This window comes from Sceloporus undulatus, chromosome 1 (assembly GCF_019175285.1).
Source record: "Sceloporus undulatus isolate JIND9_A2432 ecotype Alabama chromosome 1, SceUnd_v1.1, whole genome shotgun sequence".
In the NCBI taxonomy this organism is placed as follows: Eukaryota; Metazoa; Chordata; class Lepidosauria; order Squamata; family Phrynosomatidae; genus Sceloporus; species Sceloporus undulatus.
The window spans coordinates 318,217,412-318,240,376 of record NC_056522.1 but is presented as its reverse complement, the minus strand read 5'-3'; the positions used below and the strand labels follow the sequence as shown (position 1 = coordinate 318,240,376).

The 22,965-nt window shown below is 37.5% G+C and overlaps 1 protein-coding gene across 3 annotated transcripts in view; it reads right to left on the bottom strand.

Moving 5' to 3' along the window:
• The window catches only part of VPS39 (VPS39 subunit of HOPS complex), a 38,533-nt gene that overhangs the window by 5,642 nt on the left and 9,926 nt on the right, over nt 1–22,965 (bottom strand). For 2 of the 3 annotated variants that reach the window (XM_042479162.1, XM_042479171.1), the window contains 18 exons: nt 20,879–20,921; nt 20,204–20,298; nt 18,237–18,335; nt 16,795–16,887; nt 15,371–15,554; nt 14,649–14,769; nt 14,241–14,361; nt 12,076–12,205; nt 10,808–10,950; nt 10,043–10,186; nt 8,177–8,318; nt 7,071–7,157; nt 5,728–5,801; nt 4,506–4,604; nt 4,148–4,265; nt 3,294–3,422; nt 2,225–2,327; nt 932–977 (listed from right to left, as the gene is read on the bottom strand). In XM_042479162.1, coding sequence (XP_042335096.1) covers nt 932–977; nt 2,225–2,327; nt 3,294–3,422; nt 4,148–4,265; nt 4,506–4,604; nt 5,728–5,801; nt 7,071–7,157; nt 8,177–8,318; nt 10,043–10,186; nt 10,808–10,950; nt 12,076–12,205; nt 14,241–14,361; nt 14,649–14,769; nt 15,371–15,554; nt 16,795–16,887; nt 18,237–18,335; nt 20,204–20,298; nt 20,879–20,921 — 1,971 coding nt within the window. The remainder of the gene's footprint in view (nt 1–931; nt 978–2,224; nt 2,328–3,293; nt 3,423–4,147; nt 4,266–4,505; nt 4,605–5,727; nt 5,802–7,070; nt 7,158–8,176; nt 8,319–10,042; nt 10,187–10,807; nt 10,951–12,075; nt 12,206–14,240; nt 14,362–14,648; nt 14,770–15,370; nt 15,555–16,794; nt 16,888–18,236; nt 18,336–20,203; nt 20,299–20,878; nt 20,922–22,965) is intronic. The other variant, XM_042479180.1, reaches the window with a different exon arrangement.

Genomic DNA, 22,965 nt, shown 5'->3' with positions numbered 1-22,965 from the left:
ACCAACTATATTCTTTATGATGCAACGTTCTGAAATTATGAGAAATGTCCTAACAGAAAGAGCTGTCAAAAATGTAATCAGGGACTCATCTGATTTACATGTGGGACCTATGTCAAAATACTGCTGAATGTGCTCCTTCCAGACTACTTCCTTCCATCATCAATTTTCCATCTCCCCTTTCCTCTCCAATAAGCATCCTCATTGGACCATTTGGCGAGTTCTTCCCCTTCATTTCCCCACCCACCAAAATTATTGAGTATTATTATTAAGCTTTATTTATAAAGCACTATAAATTTACACTGCGCTGTACAAACAATCAGTTAAAACAGAATAAAATAAAATAAAACAAACCTGCCTATGGAATACATTCTACAAAAATAATTAAAACGTAATAAAGTAATTTAATAATAATTTCAGTACTTTATAACTTTTAACATACTGAAATGTGTGTACATTCCAGATCTTGCAAGTCCATATCTTGCCAATATAAATACCTCTTGTTAATAATTTGACTACTGCCAATGGATTCTGTTAATAGTACAAATTGTACACATGAAACTGGACAATTAAAGGCCAAACTAGACATGACTATTTGTTACACAACCACAGCATGCTTGCTTTTAAAATAATGAAGACTCAACATGAATAGGGAGATACTAAGATTCGACCATGTGAAATAAAGGGGGCCTTAACCCTCCCTTCCCACAACTTCCCCAATTTGAATCACGTCTCAAACCTCACACAGGTTTCAATGAATAATTTCCTCCCATTGCAAATAGCAGGTGAGTGAGAGCTTGTGTTTTTTTTAAGGAAGCACACCAGGGCTATGTGAGAAAAGTGTGACAGAGCCGAGTGCATGAATTTAACCTTAGGAGAAATTTTGGTAAGCATGTGGTATCAACTTCAAGATAATTGAAAATAAGCTACTCACATCTTTGTTGCCATCTTTGCTTCTGTCATAGTGTTTGTGACAATAACTGAAACACAACATAAACAGGAAATTCAGAGTGACCTTGTGGCCTATCATATTATTGACATTTCATAATTTGACTTCGCTAAAAATTGTCAGTGACTACTAATAAACTTTCTTTCTTTTTTTCCATAAGAAACTAAACAACAACAACAACCTCAAAACTGATTATTACTATATAGCAAAAAAACAAAAACAAAAACATACTCTAGGACACACTCTAGGATACACACCGAATATTTCAGAAATCACCTGTGTCCACCTGTCAGTCAATTATATAACTTTGCATAAAACATTTTCCAAAAGAGCACCTGCAAATCCAACTAAGGTTATGGAGAGCAATGCAACATATCTACCACTCCATCCCTGACCTTGCCAGCTTGTGATGGTCAAGATGTATAGGACAGCAGTAAAACCAGACCTCTCAGACCTGTAGATCTTTTAATTTAACCCCTTCCCAATTTTGAAATATTGGTTCAAATATTTTAGTCTAAATACTCCAGTCCAGGCTAAATCTGGAAGAATGGAATTGTTTTGGATTCAACCAATTCCAACTTGGTTCTGACCACTCCCAGGAATGCCCTATTCTGAAGGCTTGTGCTTCCACCAGAGGTAGCTTTCACAGTGGAACTGGGCCATCAAATTAGGTAGACTCTCTCTCCTGCTAGCAGACTTTCACTCCACCAAACAGGAGTTGCCTTTATCTTGTTGTAACAGTAAGTCAGTTCAAAAGGGAGATCTGGAATTAGGAATCCTCTGTCTACTCCTCTGGACTTTTAGAAACTGTCTACAAGGACCTCCTTGTTAATTACAATGAGATTAAAGTAGTATAACAGAAAATCAAAATATTAAAGCCTAATTTCACAACCAAAATAAAGCATAGGCTACATTGTTAACAAAGATAGTCTCATATAGTCTCTGACAATAAAAAATATTATTGTTTGCAATTCTTGGGAAAGACGAAAGCTAGTTTTGCATCTACTGGCACAAAAACTGCTCTACTCCTCAAAGACTGGGTACCTGCTTGAGGTGCTATCTCTCACTTTCATCTGACAAAGGACAAAGTACCACTAAAGCCGTGGCAGCAGTAAAATGTAGCGATTAAAGGTGAAAACAAACACCTGGTGATTATAAAGTGTATCACACACCACATACACCTCCCGCTCCAGAAATCAATGACTGGGGGAAAAGGGTGGGGGTAGGAGGAGTAGGTAAACAAAGACTAATGAGGCATCAGGTTGAGCAGGGACATACTTTTCAGCCATTTTGGTGTCCTTCAAGATGTGAACATATATAAAAAGTGCTTGTTCATGATTCCCCATCCGTCCCAACAGCAGAGCACGTTCTTCTAAGAGACCTGGAGGCAAAAGGATGAACTAATAGCCATTACTGCTCCCAGTGGGAACATAATTCAGGAAAAACCGGCTATGAGAATGTGTCATGAAAATGAGGAAGAAGGAAGAAACTCAGCAGTGGGTTTTAAGGAAGAATACCAATTGGTATGAATATAATTAGCTTTCATGACAGCGCCTGGAGAAAAGCAAATACCAGATTCTGCTTATTTCAAATCAGAGATAAGCAAGTCTTTTCCCTGTCAAAGGCCACATTCCATCTCACATTCAACCAGAAGTAGGCAATCTTTTTCCATCAAAGGCCAGATTCCCACATTCTACTGAGAACAAGGTGGTGGTCCACTCTGAAAATAATGGTAAAAGGGACTAGACCCAAAAACAGCAGTGCCTACCCCTCCCCTCCTTCTCTCTCTTTGCCACCACCTTCTCTCTCTCCAGCCTACTCCATTTTTCCTTCCCCACACTTGGCCTTCTCACACAGCAGATTACTAAGGAAGGAAAAAATAGTTCTTCCACGCTTCCATGGGGCCTTTGAAATTAGTCAGATGTTGCCCACCCATTTTATATGTTAGTAGCATTATACATTCCTATTCTCCAAGAGATAATCATTGCATTTTTTAGTCTCCTGTATTCTTCCCAAGAACAACAAGTTATTTCAAAAATTCTACCACAGATAAATAAATCAATTATAATACAATCAGCTCTTTGTATCCATGGGGTTTATGTCCTGGGCCCCCAACCCCCACAGATGGCAAACTCCATGGAACTTCAAGTCCCGTTGTCCTCAACAGCAGTGCAACATGTACACAGCCATGTACACATGCCACTACAGATGCTCCAATCCGTGAATGGCAAGCCCACAGAAAGGAAGAGCCAACTATATGTTTTTTACAGAGGATTATTATGTATCTTAGGTTGCACAATGGGAATCACTTCGCATCAAGTGCAGAAATATAAAATAAATCTCTTACCATCAAAGGGAAAGTCACTGATGAGCTGGTCAGCATTATAGCAAGTGGATGTCTCAAGAAAGAAAAGAAGTTTTTGCCGGTACTCTCCCAGTTCTCCCTCTTCCTCTCCAGCTGGCATCGGTGTTTTATCTTCAGAAAGAGAACAATTTATGTTTATATATTCATTTACTACTTCTGATATACTTTAGTGAGAGTCCCACTTACTGGATCATTTTTTGTTGGCTGGACATTAGTGATTTCATGCAAAATTCCTTTTCTTTCTAATAATGCTTCTCACACACATAGAATAAGAAATTAAGATTTCTCATCAAAAATTAGCTAACTACGATATGTAATTGCCCTTGAGATTCTTGCTTGCAGCTATTTGTTCTCCATAGTTTGTCTTGACTTCTCACATTTTGCACACTAAAGCTGATCATCCACCTGCCCAAGAATTGAGATGTATTGGAAGGACCCTCCTCCATGACACATCAGTAGGGGAAATACATTGTGGAAGGACATGGGAGAGGGCCTTTTCTGCAGAGGCAACCTGGTTTTGGAATGCCCCCTCCCTGGAAGCCTAATTGGTGACAACAGTAGAATGATTTTGGTGCCAAGTTAAAACCTGGCATTTTATTAAAGCCTTCAGGCCAAACTGGTTTTATCCAGGCTATACATGCTTTATAGCTATATTATTCAAAATTGTTTTAGCTGTTTTTAAATCGTCTGGTTTTAAATTGAAAACTATTTATTATACTTTAAATCTTTTAAACTATTGCAATTATTTATTTTTTTAAAGTTGATTTTATTGTAAGCCACCCTGAGATCTTCAACTAAAGGGCAAGATATAAACAAATAAATAAATAAATAAATACCTAGAGGAAAAGAGCTGAGATATTCCTTCATTAAACCTTGGACTTTCTCACAGTAGAGCTGAATCAGGCAGTTGTGGAACTCTGAACCAGCCTCCTCCCAGATGTGGATTATATGTTCCTGTAAATGCATGTACACCCCCAGTGAATGAAAGTTAATTGTAGAAGACTCTGCATCATTTCAAAGTGCAATGCCCAGCACTCAAAAAGATAACTATGTACCTCCAGGATACTACTATTTTACAGATTGATTGATTTTACTTTACAGATATCATTCATTCATATTCACAAGTCAGATGCCTGACATTTGAGAAATACTGTTAACAACAATGCTATTAATTCAGCTACGAAGACTTCTTACCAAATAGGGAATTGCCAAGCTTTTAAAGTTCTCTATTAAGAAATTGAGAACCCTTTTCCGTGGGAGGGATTCCACCTCAGGAAGATCTTCTGTAAAGATCTGCCAGACAAAAGAGTGAATTCACAAAGTTGGATTTTGCATATTCTACACAATTTTTTTGAAGTCAGTCATATGTTTCCATTCATAAGACCATTGATAACACAATTACTAGGACCACAGGAAACCACTTTATACTGACACAGACCATTGATTCATGTAGCTCAGACTTTTAAATGCTGCCCAGCAGCGGCTCTTTACTAGATCTACTTTGAGATGCTGAAGACTGCAACTCAGACCTTCTGCACGCAAAGCATGTGCTTGACCACTGAACTATGGCCCCTTCTTTGAAGTAACAATGACAGTTAATCCTTCTTCTCCATTCTCAAGTGGAAACCCAATATATAGACAAAGAATGTTAAGAGACTTCTCCTTTATTTACCCCAGTTAAAAAAAACCTCTCTCTGCTACTCTGCAGCTATTTATTAGAGATAAAATGCATGACATGCACATATATTCAACAAAACAACTGCTAACCTGGATATTTAAAGACAAGTAATAGAAATGAAATGTAACCCTCCCTCTAACCAGCAGATTTATGTTCTCTTTGAATCAAATAGGGATTTGTGTACCTTATATAATCTTACAGTTTTTATTTGGTTTCATTATTCTCTAACAATTCTTGCATACCAGCTTCCCACAGGATAAACAAGATGCACATTGCAAGTGCTGTTGAACTTCTTCATTAATACAGATAATACAATTCTGCATACTTACAACTTCATAAGCAACAACTCCTTTAGATAGATGACAATATGATTATAAGAAGCAACTTTTTTGGACATTAGTAAAAGCTGATTATGTAATGACCAATATGTGTAGTTTCTACTACACATAGTGTCTCAACACATGGGAACAGCTGCAGTTCAGAGCAATGTAAAATGATTTCATTTGTTTGTTTATTAGTAATCCCACTTTTATCTCTGAACAGGACCCAAAATGGCTGCTCTGTGGGCTAGTAACCCTTGAAGCATCCATGAGCCTGTTTAACATACTTTTAGGAATTTGAATTGCCTGAGCCAAATATTAGAATGACATACCTAACATTTGCTTTACATTCAGAATTTTCAGTGGGCAAATCCTAATTTTCTCTTTTTTTATTATCAAAAGTATCGAGTGTACTTACCTTTAATCCATCCTCAGGAAAGTCTCTGAGCACCCACACAGAATATGAAAATATTAAATTCAGGTTTTCGGTGCCTAGAATAAGAAACAAAACTGCATTGTAAAGGGTGTCCTCAATGAGAAAACAAATGAGAAATAACTTGACACATTGCTTTAAAGAAGGTGAATTATTTATCTTACTTCATCTTTTGGGTTGATGTAACTGCTGTCCACTGGCTTTCGCAATGCTGCTGTTTACCCATACAATTTCTTATTTTATGAAATGGATTAACCTTATTACTATTCCAATTGTAAGTATACCTTTATTAGGCCAACTGGCACAAAAATCATTATACTAATTTTTAATGCCCACTGGCTTCTTTATCAGGCAAAGATTTTTAAAAAATCATGCAGGGGAAGAAAAGTAATGTTGAAAAGAGTCCAAATCTCCTATCTTGCTTGCTTGACATGTTGTAAGGGGTCTATGTAGACAGAAAGTCTCCCTCCCCACATCCCCTTAAAAAGGTTGTGAAATAACTGGGGGGGGGGATATAACAAGGTGAAAAAAAATCCTTTCTCCATTTGCAGCAAGGCAAGTCTCTCCCCCTGAGAACTGGATCTGTCTGTTCTGTATCAGGTCACACATTCCTATGTTAGCAAGGTTCAGTGATCTTCTCAGGAATATCCGGAGGATATTGTGGAATGGAGTTTACACAGCCCTGGAATGACCACTGAGAAGGCTTTCTTTCATGTTTTTACCAACCATGCCTGTCAGATGAGAAAACATCCTCCACCAACAATCTTAAAATTGAGGCCAACTTGTATAGAGAGATATGGTCTTTTAGACAGTCTGCATCCAAGCCATATAGGGTTTTAAAGGTCATACCCAGCACTTTGAATTCCACCGAGAAACAGACAAATAGCCACCGAGAAACAGACAAGCTGTTTCAATAGGGAAGGTTATATTTACCCCGTAACCAGCCCCAATCAGCAGACTGGCTGCAGCATTTTAAAACCACTGAAGTTTCAGAGTAGTTTCGAAAAGCAGCCCCACAGAATAAGTGACAGTAGCCCAACTATATAATATCTCAGACAAACAAAATACATACCAATGACTCTCACTTCTTGTCCCCTGCATGCTTATTTTAAAAAACCAGCACTGTCTGATGAAGACATCAGTAGGCTTTGAAAATTAATGACATGATTTTTGTATGTTCTGGTTGATTTAAAGATATTCACCACAATATATAATTTCATATCTAGATACTGTTACAAATTAAATCTTTTGAATTTTATTTGTTTCACTGAGCCCTTGTAAGTAAGAAATAAGATTTTAAAATGGAGGTTATTCTCAACTGCACTCACCCAAATGTTGTAAATATTGCACAGTCCTCTCGTGGCCCTTCAAAGGCGAGTTAGCTTTTTTTGACTGATCCACTAGCACCTGCAATGCTTCAGCAAAAAGACAGTAACCTTTAGGTTAAGCAACAAATTTATAAAACTTATTACTAATGGTTATCTATCAGATTTATTTTTCACCTCCCAACTCACCAGGGCTGCCAAGATGATGCACAACAAACAAAAACATTTCAAAACATTAAACAAATAACTAAAAATCAATTACAATTTTTCAGACTTCTCTTTCAAAATGTGCCATTGACAATGTAAAAAATGCATTTAGCACTATTACAACCCAGAGGTACTGAATTGCCCTCTACACACAGAGAGACTCTCCATCAGTAATCTAAGAGCCAAGACAGATGTACATCAAAAAGTGGTTCACAACACTTTGAGTACTGCTCTTAATTAACTGAGTACTATGTGTAGCATACTGCAATAACATGTGGGCTTCTATATGTTGCTAGCCTGCAATTCCCATCAGCCTCAGCAAGCATAGCTAATGGTAAGGAATGATGGAAGCTGCAGTTCAACAACAGTCATATATTTTCTATCTCTAGCAAACTGAAAGATGCCACTCTAAAGTAAAAGTCTGTAGCTATATCAATCTTCATCTCTCACTTTGAAAGAACAATTTAAAATCTTGTCACCTGCTATTAATAAGTTATTTGCTGGTTGCCCCCCCCCCCAAAACAATGGCTAGCCACCTTATCTCTCTCAGTATCTACAACAGATAAGCCACTGCCTAACCCAGCAGTACAGATGATACAGGTATAACTGAGCTGAATAAGACCTAATAATAATAATAATAATAATAATAATAATAATAATAATAATAATAACAACAACTTATATCCCCACTCTTCAGCCAAAAGGCTATCAGAGCGGCTTACAAATTGTTAGACACTTCTAGGAGACATAAGGAAATTGTGTCCCAAAGAATGTATTAGATGCATTAAAAAAAAAAACAATAGCCCTGCTGACAAAAATAATACAGTAAAAGAATATTTTGAATCTAAGGAAAAAGAATCTAAAGTTTTCTAGGCAAGATGTCTCCCTACCCATCACTTTACCTTTTTCATGTAGACCTTTCTTCTCATATAGTATGATCAGCTCACTGTATTTGTGAGCTTTCTTCAACACATGCTCACTTTCTTCAATGTGGCAGTGATTGTTTTCCAATCGTAACAGTGGTGCCACTAGTGCTACATTGGTCTGCCAATAAAGAGGAACTTTAATGAAGCAGGAATAGTTTACCATTACAGACAAAGAGTAAACATTCTATAAATCAAGAACTGAGCCATTTCATATGAAGTCTTCATAATATCTACTTAGTGAGGAGCCAGCAGACAGTGTATTTTTCATTCTCTTCTACTGATATCATGTGGGGAGGATTCAAATAATCAAGTCATTTTCTTTTATGCCCAGATTTAATCTGTAACTACCAGATAATCAATTCATTGCTGTATTGTTACAGTTATATCATTTATTACAAAGTATTACTAAACTGTGTTATTAAAAACAAGAGAGATTAAAGTAAGCAATTACTAACATTCAATATGAACAAATTCATATCCATCACATATATCATTTCCATGCTACATATGTCCCATAAAGGTACATCTTGGCTGTCATAAAAGTTTAAGAAAAGATATTTACCAAAGATTTGTAACCAGGTATTAGTTGGAAACCAATTAGGTTGAGGAACAGTTGCTTCCACATGAACAGCAGAAAATGGCAACAGTGCATCACTGCTGCAGTCACTATTTTCCTAGCCATTCAGCACCAAGGGCTGGAAGAGTATGCCAGAATGCACACATTCTCAGTGCTGTTTCCAGTATGAAATTCGCCATTTATGCGTGAACTAAAAGAAGATCAGGTGCCAGGAGTTGGGAAATCATATCCAGAAACAACATGATGGTGCTATCAAATCAATTAAGGTTTGAATAGTAAAGGTGCAGTGGGCCCTTCACATTTGTTGGGGTTAGGGGCACAGAACCTGTGAAGTGGAAAACCGCAAATAAATAAATAAAAACACTTTTTAGCTGAGAGAATGCTCTAGGAATCTTTAGGACCTCTAACACAACTCTATGGACAACATTTATGGGAAGCTGGCCATAAAATCACACTGGATTACTAGAGAAGTGTTTTCTCTCGGAATCACTAGGTCCCCCAGCACAACTCTATGACCAACTTACAGCCGAGTTGCACTAAAGTAGCTAAAGATTCATAGAGAGAAGTGAATAATCAAATCTGTGAATAATCAAATCCACAAAGTCAAAGCTGCAAATGTGGAGGGCCAAAGACAATACATAAATACTTATTTTTACTTAGGGCGAAGACAGAAATAATACAAAGAGATTTCTCAACATGTGTGGCTACTGGGTAAATCAGACTTCTGAACAATGTATCAATTAGAGCTTAGAAAGGTTTCTCTCTTCTCTCCCATTTTTGGTGTACAGCATTTCAAAATCCAGTGACTATACTGGTTAAGGAATTCAGTGAGTTTTAGTCCAAAAAAAACCTGCTTTCAAATAAATGAATGCTCAGTTTGGCTACTGACACTTTTTTAAAAAAGCATAATATTCATGTGCTTGTTCACTAACCACCCAAATTAGATTTCTAAAATAAATCCTTTTTTAAAACAATGCATTGGCACAAAGGATTGGGAACAAGGCCCACTGCAAACCACGCAGTGGGTGTGCATGCAGCCATAAATGTATGTGAGTGGTCCAGTCATCTCTGCGCAACATCTGTTGAAAATCATATCATGAGAGATTTGCATTGACGAGGAAGTGCATCACTGGGCAGAAGCCAAGATAGCTGTTTCTAAAGCAGCTGATCCTAGCCATGGTCCTGAATTCTGACCACTGAAATTCTATATGCAGTCAGATAAGAAGCAGATAAGAAGCAGAGATCTGAAGATGGAGAAAACTCACATGGAGGTAGCATTTCAAGAGGGTAGTATCTATGATCTGCAGCAACTTCTTCTTGGATTTGATGGTGGGAGTTCCTTCCATGAGAGGAGAGGTACTGGACTGATGGTCTGAGTCATTCAGTTTCTTCACTAACTGACTTCTTTTCTGCAGAAAGTAAAGGTAAGAGCCCAAAGGAATAAAGTTATGGCAAGGCACAGCCACACTTGTCAAGCACATGGGTTCAGAGCAACTCTATCTGCTATTAATCCTCACTTCTCTTGTCTCTCTAGTTTTTTTGCATTTTAACCCTTACTTCTCCCTCCCTCTATTCTCCTTACCCATGGACTGGGAGCTCACTGAAAACAGTACAAAGTTTACTGTACACTGATGCACAACAGCAAAAAGAAACAAACAATTGAAAAAGCAAACTAGACAGTTAAGTCACAATAGGGGAATTTAATTTTCCTTTAACTTGGCAGGTATTTGTGTGGATGTGCTGACAGGCCCATGAAATCACAGTTTCCTTCTTCCAATGATTGCTTTCAAAACATTTGGCAAGGCAACAAGAGAGAAGTTAAAGCACTGAAAAACGTAACAAAGAGGTTCTGATTTGGGGGTTCTCCTAATTTTTTTCCAGGTTCTTTTTCCTCATATCCTTGATTTCTCTAACAAATGATGAAATTCAGGAATTTATGAAACCGTTTCAGAAGGTGCTGATGTACTTAAAAATTTACATGACTAGCTACTAGCAAGTCAGGGAGCTTGTAGGAGGTGCCAAATGCTTACTTGTGTTAGATAATCTATAAGTGCCAGGTGTGCTTTCTCCAGCTCTGCAGGAGAGAGAACTGGTACTGGATTGGGATACTGGAGCTGTTTCTTGTAATCACTGGGCAACAGTTCAGGATAGAGACCCATCACATGAGTAGGATCTGAACAAAATGCAAAACTGTAATAAGTCACAACATTTTTAATACTTCAGAATGTATTCTATTTTCACATTGAGTTCATTTTGAAATTGGAATTTTTCGTGTTCACAGAATTCAGCTCATAGCAATGTTTAAAGTACTTTACAAACATCTGTTATAACGTAACATAAACAGTAGAAAATCTAAAGGCCCTTTAAGACTACACAGTTATAGTACTATAATTCCACTTTAAACTGCTTTGGTTGAATCTCATGGAATTTGTAGAGATGTGTAGTTTAGTGAGGCACTTCTTTTGCTGAGAATTCAGCACCTTTGCCTAAACTACAGATCCCAGGATTCCATATGGAACCATGATCTTTTAAAGTGGAATAATAGTCCCATAACTGGGTAGCACGAAATGGCTTGAACTTGACAAACAACTAGACACAAAACAGAAGAAATAGTTAAGCCAATGATGAGACCTCTTATGTTTTGAAAGTCATAATTTTTCTAACACACATCATAGGTACTGTAAAGACCATCATCCCACACAATCCAACATGATTACAGTGATTTCAACTACGAAAGAGTAAACAACAGGCAGAGCATTTTGATTAAAGTATTTTGCAGATGGCCATTCAATTAATCTTTTTCAAAACATGAGCCAGAAAAAATACATCTATTTTTTGGTTTCCACAGACAGTTCCATGTGCAATTGTTCTTATGATCTTTTTCCACATATTGGATTCCTATACTGAAAACTGCTGAAAATGTTATTATGTACTGATGACAGCTCTATGAAGTAAAGACAACACTTAACTCTGAGTTGATTACCATGAGGATTGGCCCAATTGTGCCACATACTGACAAACACATAGTGATGCATTACAATGAGTAGTAAAATTCCATTAATAAATATCCAAAGAAATTCTGTTTTCCTTCACTGTGGCCACAACTCATGTCCAGATGTACTCATGTTAGAGATATAATGTCAAATGCAAGTTGATTTCAAGGCTAATAACATGGTTTATAGCCCTTGGGTTTTAAGTGAGATCACTTTGGCTTTTAAGTTCAGTATCACACTTTAAAGGTTACAGTACTCCCCAGTAACTATCACTCTTTATGTCCAGAGCTTCTCATCTAATTTACCTGTCCCAAGCTTGGCAAAAACCTGCATGGATTCATCAAACCGTTTTTGGCAGAAAAGATTGAAGGCATAGAGATTCTTAATATGATGGATCTGTTGTTTCTTTTCACTGTCAGAATCATCTTTCATATCCTAATAAGTATAAAGATTTAAAAATGTTTCAGAAAGCCACTCTTTAAACAACATAAACTCTGTTTAAAGCAAGCTAAAAGATGCTTGTCTCTTGCAAATGGCACATGGTTTTAAGGAAATTGCTCAGATGTAGTGAAAAACATAAGACTGGTAAAAAAATAAAAGGACAGTCCTACATCATGAGCCTCAAGCAGAGTTCTATTTGTATTTTCAACAACTACAAGAAAATCAAGTCTGAGTAATGTGTATCTTGGTTTTAAAAAATCAGTTTCATTTATTACAATCAACGTGACTGAGAAATGAATGAAACAGAACACCCAAAAATTCAGTCAGATCATGGGCAAAGTAATTATTCACAGCACAAGAAGGTAATATTAACTGTTGGCTCTTGCATAAAGACATCCATATAAACTGCTCATGCTGTATTTTTATGACCCGTAGTTAAAAGGCCAAGATATGAACAAGTCTTATCACTGCATGAGCAGCCTTTTCAGCCCCTCTTTGGCATAAGTAAAAAGGAGCACTTTAAAGAAAAGGTGTATTTATGATGTACATTTAGACAATGCAATAAATCAGCATCTTTTAAACTTTGGGCTTATCTTGAAACTAGGGTGCAGCCAAGTTAATAAATACACCAGCACAAATAAGGAAACTGATGCAGTCTATAAATCATGCATTGTTACTAGCACAGGGTGGCATTGAGGAAACTTGAAACTTCTGATAAACTCCATATATTTTCTACTAAATGGTTTACGTACAAACAATAATGTATTAGGCTATCAGAGAGTTTCTCATTCATAACACATTATCATTTTATTATAATGTTTCTAGGTAGGAAGCATATTTGAGATACTAAACCTATTCTTCAATTATTCTTCAACATCCAGAAAACCTGATTTCTTTCTTAGATTGTACGCCATGGGCAAGTTTACTTTACTTTATCTATTTTATTGTTTGTATGTACAGCACTGTGTAAATCTACAGCGCTATATAAATAAAGCATAATAATAATAATAATAATAATGTAAATACCAGACCCATCAAGAGTATAAACAGAGCCTTTTTTCATTGTGTCTTTGCTGCATCACAAGATACCACTAACAATAAGTCTATTCTCTGCCTACTTATAAGAACATTTATGGCAATATAAAATGTAACCAATCCGCAACAGAGAATTACAGCTTCACAGCACTAAATGTGACAAGAGGGGAAATGATACCACCAACTTGAAACAAAAATAATAACTTCCTTGTTTTATCAAATATTTAAATTACAATTACTACATTTAGCACCTAAAGGTAACTGAGGGGTTCTCCATATGGGCCAAAAGGCCCATGATCCCCACAGCCTTATCCAGTTCTGACAATGCAGGTGAAAAATCCCAGGGTAGGATTGACCCCAATCCTGCCAGATCAGATGCAGATCTGGTAGTGCCAGCCAAATCTTGGAGTAAACAGCAGTCACCCTGGAGTAATTTGACCCCTGGTTTGCTGCAGAGTTTCCTGGAAACTCCTTGGCAAACTCCAGCTATTCAGATGCCCCCCCTCCTTAAATTGCCACACTGTCACTCTTACTCAGAAGCTCCCTCACCATGCATCTGACATGGTAATGGGCCACATGGGTGCAGCCAGGTATCCCGTTTCCACATTAGGCACACCAATGGTGGGACCACAGTAAGAACCACAGTGTGACAAGATAAGAAACATACACAGGTAGCAGATACCACTGACCTGTCTGCTCTGCGATTGAGCAGCCTTGACAGGTCACGCTCTGATTCTGAATCCTTCTACAAAAGTGGCTTAATCTTGAACAAAATTATGAGGGAAGTTTACAAAATGGCAATAAATAACAAAGCACATTACAAACAGGTATAAAATCACAGAAGTTCAGAGAAAGAATACTAAAATCTTTAATTATTTAACACTCAAGTATTCAACCAACAGAGGATTTAGATTCAGCTTTCAGAGTATGGTGGGAGTGTACACAAGTAAACAATACAAAAGCATAGTGAAAATGTCCCCATCCTACCACTTACTGCCAACTGCAGAGCCAATTCAAATTGTTTATCCTGGAGAAGCTGTTGGATCTGGGTTGCAATAGAAACCGGAATGAGACGCCAAACAAAATGATTGCTGGCCACATACACAATATTTGCACTAAAGAAAGAAAAAAGACCAGTTACATATCATAATAGGTTGGAAAGATTGACCCCTGCTTTGTCCCACAATTCTTTAAATTAAGCATTTTCATTATGATACACATTTACATATTATTTTCTCTTTTTCATCTCTAGCAGTGGTGTGAATATAGCCATAAATTACAGATATCTTGCACTATAAATAGCAATAGCATAAATATATTTTTAAAAAGTTTAGCACAGAGGTACACACCCAGAATTAGAATTTAAAAGACACAAGAAAAGATAGCAAGGAAAGTTCCATACCCTCCTGAAGTAATGAAGCGTGGCCTCTGTAGCTCAATGCTCTGCACTAGGAGACGGGGCTCAAATGTACGAATCTCTACGTATCTTGGCAGCACTGCTACAATATATGGAGGCTGAAAATCTATTTCATAGACAGAACAATCAGCAATACAATATGATTTTAGAGCAACACTCTAAATCTAGAAATAGTTACTCTTTTATAAACATTGCATTAACATCTGTTCAAGCAGTTTTCATTATACTTTTGAGCTGCATCCACGCTGCAGAAATAATCCAGGCTGACATCACTTTAGCTGCCATGGCTCAATGCTATGGAATTCTGGGAATTGTAGTTTTGGCAGGCATTTAACCTTCTCTGTCAGAGAGCTCTAGTGGCACAACAAACTACAGTTCCCTGAGTTCCATAGCTTTTAACTACAACAAAGTGGTGTCAACATGGATTATTTCTGCAGGGCAGATGCAACCTGTATTTTTCAATTCTGCACTCAAAAATTATTCAGACTTAGAATAATTTTAATTGAAGAGAAATAAAGTTACAAAGGCTGAAAAGAAGGCCAACTCAAGTTTCACTCAAAGTAGAACGGAGTAAAAGTCATTTTCTGATACTGTTTACTGTATATAACAGTTATCATGCTATCTCTATCCAATTTAATTTGCTGACAGATGTGATATTTAGGAAGAGGATGGCTGTCTTAAATAAAGACAAAGCTACTAGTTCTCACCCATGGCTATTGGGATGTCAGTCCAGTTCAAGGCACATTTCTGTGTACAGATCCCTTCTTCATTTAGCACAACAGTTAGATCATCTTGGCCTACAGCAACTTTTCCATCTGCCAAAGGAGCTACCAGTGGTTCAAGCTGCTTTCCAGTGGGGAAGAGTTCTTTGATGGATCCTCTCCCATCTACCTGCAGTGGAATAAATAAAGCTGGTCATTGTATACAAAATAACCATGTAAGACTGGCTCTCTCCTTTAGATGGGGAGAAGTCCTCTCACCCCATGTCACAGTTCAAGAATACCATATATCAAGATTAGTTCATCAAGCCAGGGACATAGTCATAAACATATCCTATTCAGACTCAGCCCCAATCATAATTTATAACCCTAACTCCCCATACGAATATGCAAGCAAACTATGATCTTCTGGGAAGGTTTTGTCTCAGTCCCGCTACATCACAAGCTCACTTAGTGACGACACAAGAGGGGCTTCTCAGTGGCTGCTCCCACATTTAGTCTTCTGTGGAAGACTAAACTGCCCCCCACCCCCTCTCTCCTTTTGTCGGCAGACAAAGACATTTCTGTTAAACTGGCTTTTAATGTATAAGTAGTGGGGCTTTTTATTGGGGATGTTTTATTCATCTTTTAATCCTTTGGTTATTTTTTAAATTATTTTAATGTCTTTTTTGAGGCAATTGTAATTGTTTTTAAATTTTATTGTAAATGTTTTTAATTTACTAGTTCTATAGAAGCCACCTTCTAGGTCCCATTCTGGGAGACAGACAGCAAATAAATGAAATAAATAAATAATAATAATATGTAATATGTAATTTTACAGCGCTTTATAAATAAAGGTTAATAATAATAATAATAATTTATATTGAAGTAATCATAAAAGGGTTAGGAACACAATCTGAGGCATAGTTACTTACTGTATGTACTCATCTATAAATTGAAAAATTTATACTACAGAATTGATAAAAAAAAAAACTGGGTCGTCTTATACACAAGTCAATCCAGCAATAAGATGGCAGGATGAGGGAGCATTCACTCCCCAAGCCTCTTCTCAGTCTGGTTGTCTCCAGAGGAGGCAGCTCAGCTGGGAAGACGCAGAACATGAAAGCAGTACATCCTTTACATCCTTAGTTACGTGCCCTCCAGTTTTATCCTCGACTTATCCACGGGTCATATTAAAATCCAGATCTTTTGGCCCCAAAACCTACCCTCGACTTATACACAAGGTCATCCTATACATGAGTATATACGGTAAGCAGCAAGTGCTCAATGGTGCTTGTTCCCATATGTAGTTTATAACCTTGATTATGTACAAATAATTCAGCCTATAGTCACATTCCCACACCAATTTCCTAAGAATTCCCAGAAAATCGCTATTCCTTTATTCTTTTCCTTTAGTCCACGTTCTCTCTTACTCTTATCAGGTAATAGTCCCTCTTGAAACCGACACAAATTGAATCTTCACACCATGCCATAGATTTGGGTACATCCGGTACACTGAAGTCCCCCTGGGGATCATGAAGAGAATAGACCAAGTTGGTTAAATACAAATCATTTTACACTCTCCTTTCATATACGCACAGCAACATTATTGGCCTACACAGCTATCTCAGTATTCTGATCAAGACCTATCTGTGTTGAATAAAAGTCAACACAGAGGCATTTCAGACATGTTCTCCAAACAAAATAAAATATAATTCTCAAATCAGTTCTCTAATGCTTTCTCACAGAGAGCCAATTTCAACACACTTTCTCTTATCCATGGTGTAAATGGGAAGAATCTACAAGAATATAGCTAAATGGCTTTTCTAATGAGAAATATGCAGTGCATTTGAAGAAAGTCAAAGTGAAAAAGTATGTTAACACAAAAAGAGTGACATCCTGCATTCTTATTCCAAAACAATAATTAGACTGTTCTGAAGTATGATTCACACTTACAACATTCTTTTCAGGAAATATTTCCTTAAAATATTCTCCACATACATGTGCACATGAGCAATAGTGCTAGCCCTAACTCTTAAGACAGTAATTTGGATTTAACATGGTAATTTACTTACCTACCAAAAGATATTATTTTAACTGCTCACTATGCACACTAGGTGTTAGAATCATAACCAGTAACAACACAAAGGAAGAAGACTGACATAGACTACTGACATTTTTACAAAGGAATACCAAATTCAATCATTCAGGCAATTCCTTGAATTTATGTTCACAGACTCATTAGCAGGCTAACTCATAAGCTGCTAGTATTTAACTTGAATTATTGTAGCTTTTAATTGTTCTTCCTTTGTCAGTGCTTGCTGTTTTCAAGAGCCAGTGGAGTCAGCAGGGGGCTGCAGATCACAGAAGAGGGATGATATCCAGTGGAGCGCACCCCCTCTCTGTCACACGCCATTCTACTCACGAGTAGAGTGGCATGTGGCAGCAAGGGAGAGTGCATAAACCTCCCCCTGCTATACACCAGCCTAGTCATGAGTAAAGTGGTGCACAGCAGCAAGAGAGAGTGCACCCACCTCTCCCTGCTATGCACCAATCTACTCATGAGTAGAGTAGCACACATCAGCAAGGTGAGGGTGTGTGCCCTTTTGGCCCCACCCAACAGAGCCCCTCTTCTGACACCGGGTGACATCCAAGACAGTGACAGTCAAGAGCAACCCTAAAAGTAAGGCTGAGAGTTTAACTGGCTTTAGCAACAAAATAACTTTATTTTTATTATCTGTGTGCATTCTATTTTATCTAGTACTTGTTATAAATGCTTAATTCGGTAATAATTTACCAAAAGCCAAAATAAATAAACAGAAATAAAATATTTCAGAATATGACAAGGAGACAATCTATTATAGTACTAACACACCTGCAGCTCGTAGAAGTCTCTGTCCTTCCAGTAATACAACTGTAGCTTCTTTCTTACTGCCACACACATCCTCAGCACCTCTTCCCCTGTATCAGAGTGCTGTGAAAAAAATAACATCATGTCTTGATGGCACATCCTTAAGTACACTACTGTATCCTCAAGGTTGGACTCATGCAACTATTGGCAAGGATTATAGGGATTGTAGAATAACACAGAAAAACCTAGGTATCCCACTTGTTTCACCAGCTGCAACACTAAGCAATAGTAAAGACCACAAACCCACAAAGTTCAAACAAACAAATAAAAACCAACCCAAAACCAATCCACCTGTCTTTCAACAACTGGTAGTCAACTGAAACCCCAGCAACCCCATACATAAACAAAATGAAAATAATGAACACAATGTAGTTAGGTGGGTAACCAAAAAATAAAGTGCCGGAAGATCGAGAGCACTTGCTCTTTAAGCAAATTAATTATCCTTGTCCACTGCTTTTAGGTGAGTCATTATAGAGTGGGAAACTCCCATTTTAGTCTACTTGTAGCCCTTTCTCTTGGATGAGAAAAGCCTTTAATGATGCAGTTCTGTTCAGAAATCAGTTGCCATGAAATCAATTTCAGTGTATGGCAACCCTATAAAAGAATGACATTCAAGAGCCCTGGTCATCAACTGCCCTGCTTAGACCTTGCAAACTCAGGGTCACTGCAGCTTACTGGATTGAATCAATCCACCTAATGTGATCTACCTCTTTTCTTACTATCTTCCACTTAACCCAGAACTATCATTTTTCTCAATGAATCATATTGTTCTGTATGTTCAAACTTCAACAGCCTCAATTTAGTTATCTTGGCTTTTAGTGACAGTTCAGGCTTGAGACCATTCTTCAGTCTTTTTAGCAGTCCACATTATCTGTAGAATTCTCATCTAGCACATTTCAGATGAATCTTCCTTCTGTCAGCATTCTTCACAGTCTAGCTTTCACAACTATATATACAATTGGAAATACTATGGTATGGATGATTCTGACTTTGGTATTTACTGTAATTATACATCTTTACACTGGATGAACTTGTCTAGTTCCTTTACAGCTTTCCTTCCAAGCCATAGCCTTCCTCTGATTTTTCAATGTCTTCATTACCCACTTTGAAGTTAAGTGATTAGTCTATGGTCATTATCTTAGAATATTTATTCTAAAGGCCATTATTAAGAAATCAGACCAGAACATAAACATGCTCACCAGAAGTGGTGCCTGTTCAAGTTCTGCTGACACTCTTTTTCGTGTGTTATCTTTCCCTGCCCAAAGAAATGGCTAATAAAAGAGTCATTTCTCCATGCAAACAGAGAAACCATCATTAAGATCAAGTAGGCAAGCACAACTCTGTTTTAAGTCTCTTCCCTAAACTGCGTTTTTGGGAAGTAATAAACAATCTACATCCCCCATGAAAACAGTCTTACTCTACCATAATGCAAAGGGATCTTGTAGCACCTTTGAGACTAACTGTGTCAAAGAAGTTGTTGCATAAGCTTTCATAGATTCTTGACTAACACAGCTATGTCTTTGAATTCACTGATCAACCACAAAAAAAAACTGATTTAATTTCTCACAGCCAATTCACACACTCCAACAAGCTGGAGCTCCAGAAGAACGATGGCTTATATGCTGGCCAATTATTCTTGCTTGGTTCCTGATACAAGCAGGAGCATATGAACAACTACAGACCCTCCCTTGACATTTTGGTTATTGTCATATCCAAACAGAAGATTCTTGCTTGACTCTATGCAAATGAGTTTGAGTCACAACTTTGTCTTGTTTGAAGAGAAACAAGCCTGAATCCCCAGTTTGGACATTACAACAAACCACAGCTTTATTTAGTTGCTATCATACTTGCTCAAACAAAGTTTCAGAAATTCCCAGATTGAGATATGGGTACCAGGGTCTCCAAACAAGACATCCACTTCTTAAGCTTACCTTTAGATCACAGGTGAAGAGAGTTGCACCTTTTGCCTTGGGAACTGTTGTGATTTGTTGAAATGTCAACAGGTCATGAACATAAATGTTGTTTTCTGTCCAAGGCAAGAAATACAAATTACTGTTTGAGTAACATCATGTAAGTAATTCAGCTGAAATGTCATCAGCTTCTCATAAAACTTTCAAAATCTGAGACCAGGCAAAAGTATGATATTTTCAGATGGATTAATGAGAGTTTGGGATATAAATAATTACGAACACATTTCATGTTCTTATTGGTACTAAGGTGACACTAAGTAGTCCAAAGACAATATTCACTAACAGGGTAATGGACAAATTGAACAAATTAAAACTAAAGACTAAACAATGCCATCAGCAGGAAGTCAGTTTTATAATGATGACAGACAGATCACATGCTAAACTGAATTAAAGTAAGCCTATACAATCTTCTGTATGTCAGGCTACAAAGAAAAACATTTTACATGTGTGAGAGGAAGAACACAGGAAGGGAAAGGGCTACAGTAGGAAGAAAGGAAACCCAAGGAAATTCATAGAACAACAATAATCCTATGCATGTTATACTGAAATCCTACTGAGTTCAATAAGAGTTACTCCCAGGTATGAATGGGATTATAGATCCAGAATAATATTAACTTGAATAATTATTTCACTTACCTAATAAACTGACCAAAATTTTGAACTGGGATACAACATGGATCTATAGGGGCAAAAAGTTAGTGTAAATAATTCTATCAAAACTGTTAGCAATGAAGATTAATTACCAAAAAGGGTGATGTTATATACCACCAGCACAGTTACTTTTTATGACTAACCAAGGAATGCCTGGTTAAAGTAGCTGCTCTCTATGATTTTATGATACATGTACAGTGGTTTTTTTCAACATCTGTTAACAGGCACAACATACAAACTAGATGCATATAGGTTGAGTCCTAAATTACAGCTATCACATCAACTGTACCAACCATGCTCAGAGAAATGATAAAGGGCCTAATAACTTAGGGTGCACTTACAATGTAGAAATAATGCAGATGGACACTACTGAACTGCCATGGCTCCAACTTACAGAATTCTGGGATCTGTACTTTTACAAAGCACCAGCACTCTGGCAGAGGCTAAAGACCTCATACAACTAAAAATCCCATGATTCCATAGGATGGAGCTGCAGCCCTTAAAGTGATGTCAGACTGCATTATTTCTACTGCATAGATGAACCCTTACTGGATATAGGAGACAAGTGATAGTAATAACACCAACATTAATAATAGCAGCAGCAGCAACAATACTTTATTTACTATTGTTATGGTTAACAACAACAGTAAATAAATTGCTGCTGTTATAATTATCATCACCACTACCATCAGTGTTGATTCCCATCATTTCTATTCATGGTATTAAAACTGATTTACCCCAATGCACCTAAAATTACTGTCTGGTGATTCCTTAGTAGAATTTATGCTGGTAAAAATATTTCCATTACACTAGAGTCATTGAAGACAAAACAGTGAGGCATAGAAAAAACTAAGAACGAAAGATTAATAGTATACCACAGACAGGGTGATGAAAGCAGTCCATCCTGGGTGCAGACAATAAGGGAATGCATTGTCCCTGAGGACAAGAGGGAGCAGAGAGGCAGTGATCCAGCCATTGCCAGCTTCCCCCAGAAGTCCTCTCTACAGTAGCAGATGCAGGTACAGCAGCAGCACTGTCATTCTGATGACAAGCAGGAAGAGGCAGAGGTGCATGGCTCCCACTGCAGCTACAGCACCCATTTCTTATTGCGCCTGAGACCTGTGGACTTCCTCCTCACTCAGAGTCCAGCTGTCACCTCTCCAAGAGGATGCGGCTCCTTACTCTAACAACTTGCCGAGGATTGTTGCTGGTGCCAGGTAAAAGCATGGTGGGGAAGCCAGCAGCCCTCAGTCATCTTCCACCTGACTAGCCACTCCCTTAAATGAAGCAAAGGTTCCTTGTAGTTGCCCACCCTACCTGCCTGTGAAGTTCACACTTGGCATTCAATAGCTGCCATGGTTGGCATCAACTTTGCAGCTCTCAGACTAGCCTGTCAGCCATAGGTTTACTGAAAGCCACGTACTTATTAATGCTTGAATATGTAAATCAGGAATGGGAATCATACAGCGCTACAGATATGGTTTAACTGGAACTCTCAGAATTCTTCAAAATGTATTTAATGATTATTTTATGTTCATGGTTATTACTGAAAATAATTTTGTTGTACAGAGAAGGAGTGTGTTAAAAAATTGTCTGCATCAAGTATTGAATATGCTAGGTATACTGCTGTGGATGACAACAGCAGCAACGGAGTTGAACACAGGCATCTAAATTGGTTTAGAATAACACAAGCATCTACACAAGTTTAGCCTTGTCAGAACAGGCTTAGCCTCCTCTTCAGCTTGCATTCACATAGACACACACTGTAGTTGAAAGGAGCAACTCAAAGACTTTTGCTTCCCTTTTGTTTCTGAATCTAGACAAATGAGTCAAGGATGGGGAGGACCAGTTTTTTTCAGTTTAAACCACATCATGTTTTGTTTTTGTATTAATGTGTAGACTAAATCAGAAAATTTACCAACAAAATACAATTCAGACATTATGACTATTAGCTTAAATAATATTGTTCTTTTAAAACAAATTGTTTTGCTTGAACTTATGTAACTGAAGGATCTGTTTGTGAATGCTATTTCTTGTACTATAAAATAGTGATTAAAAAGAAGCAACTGGCA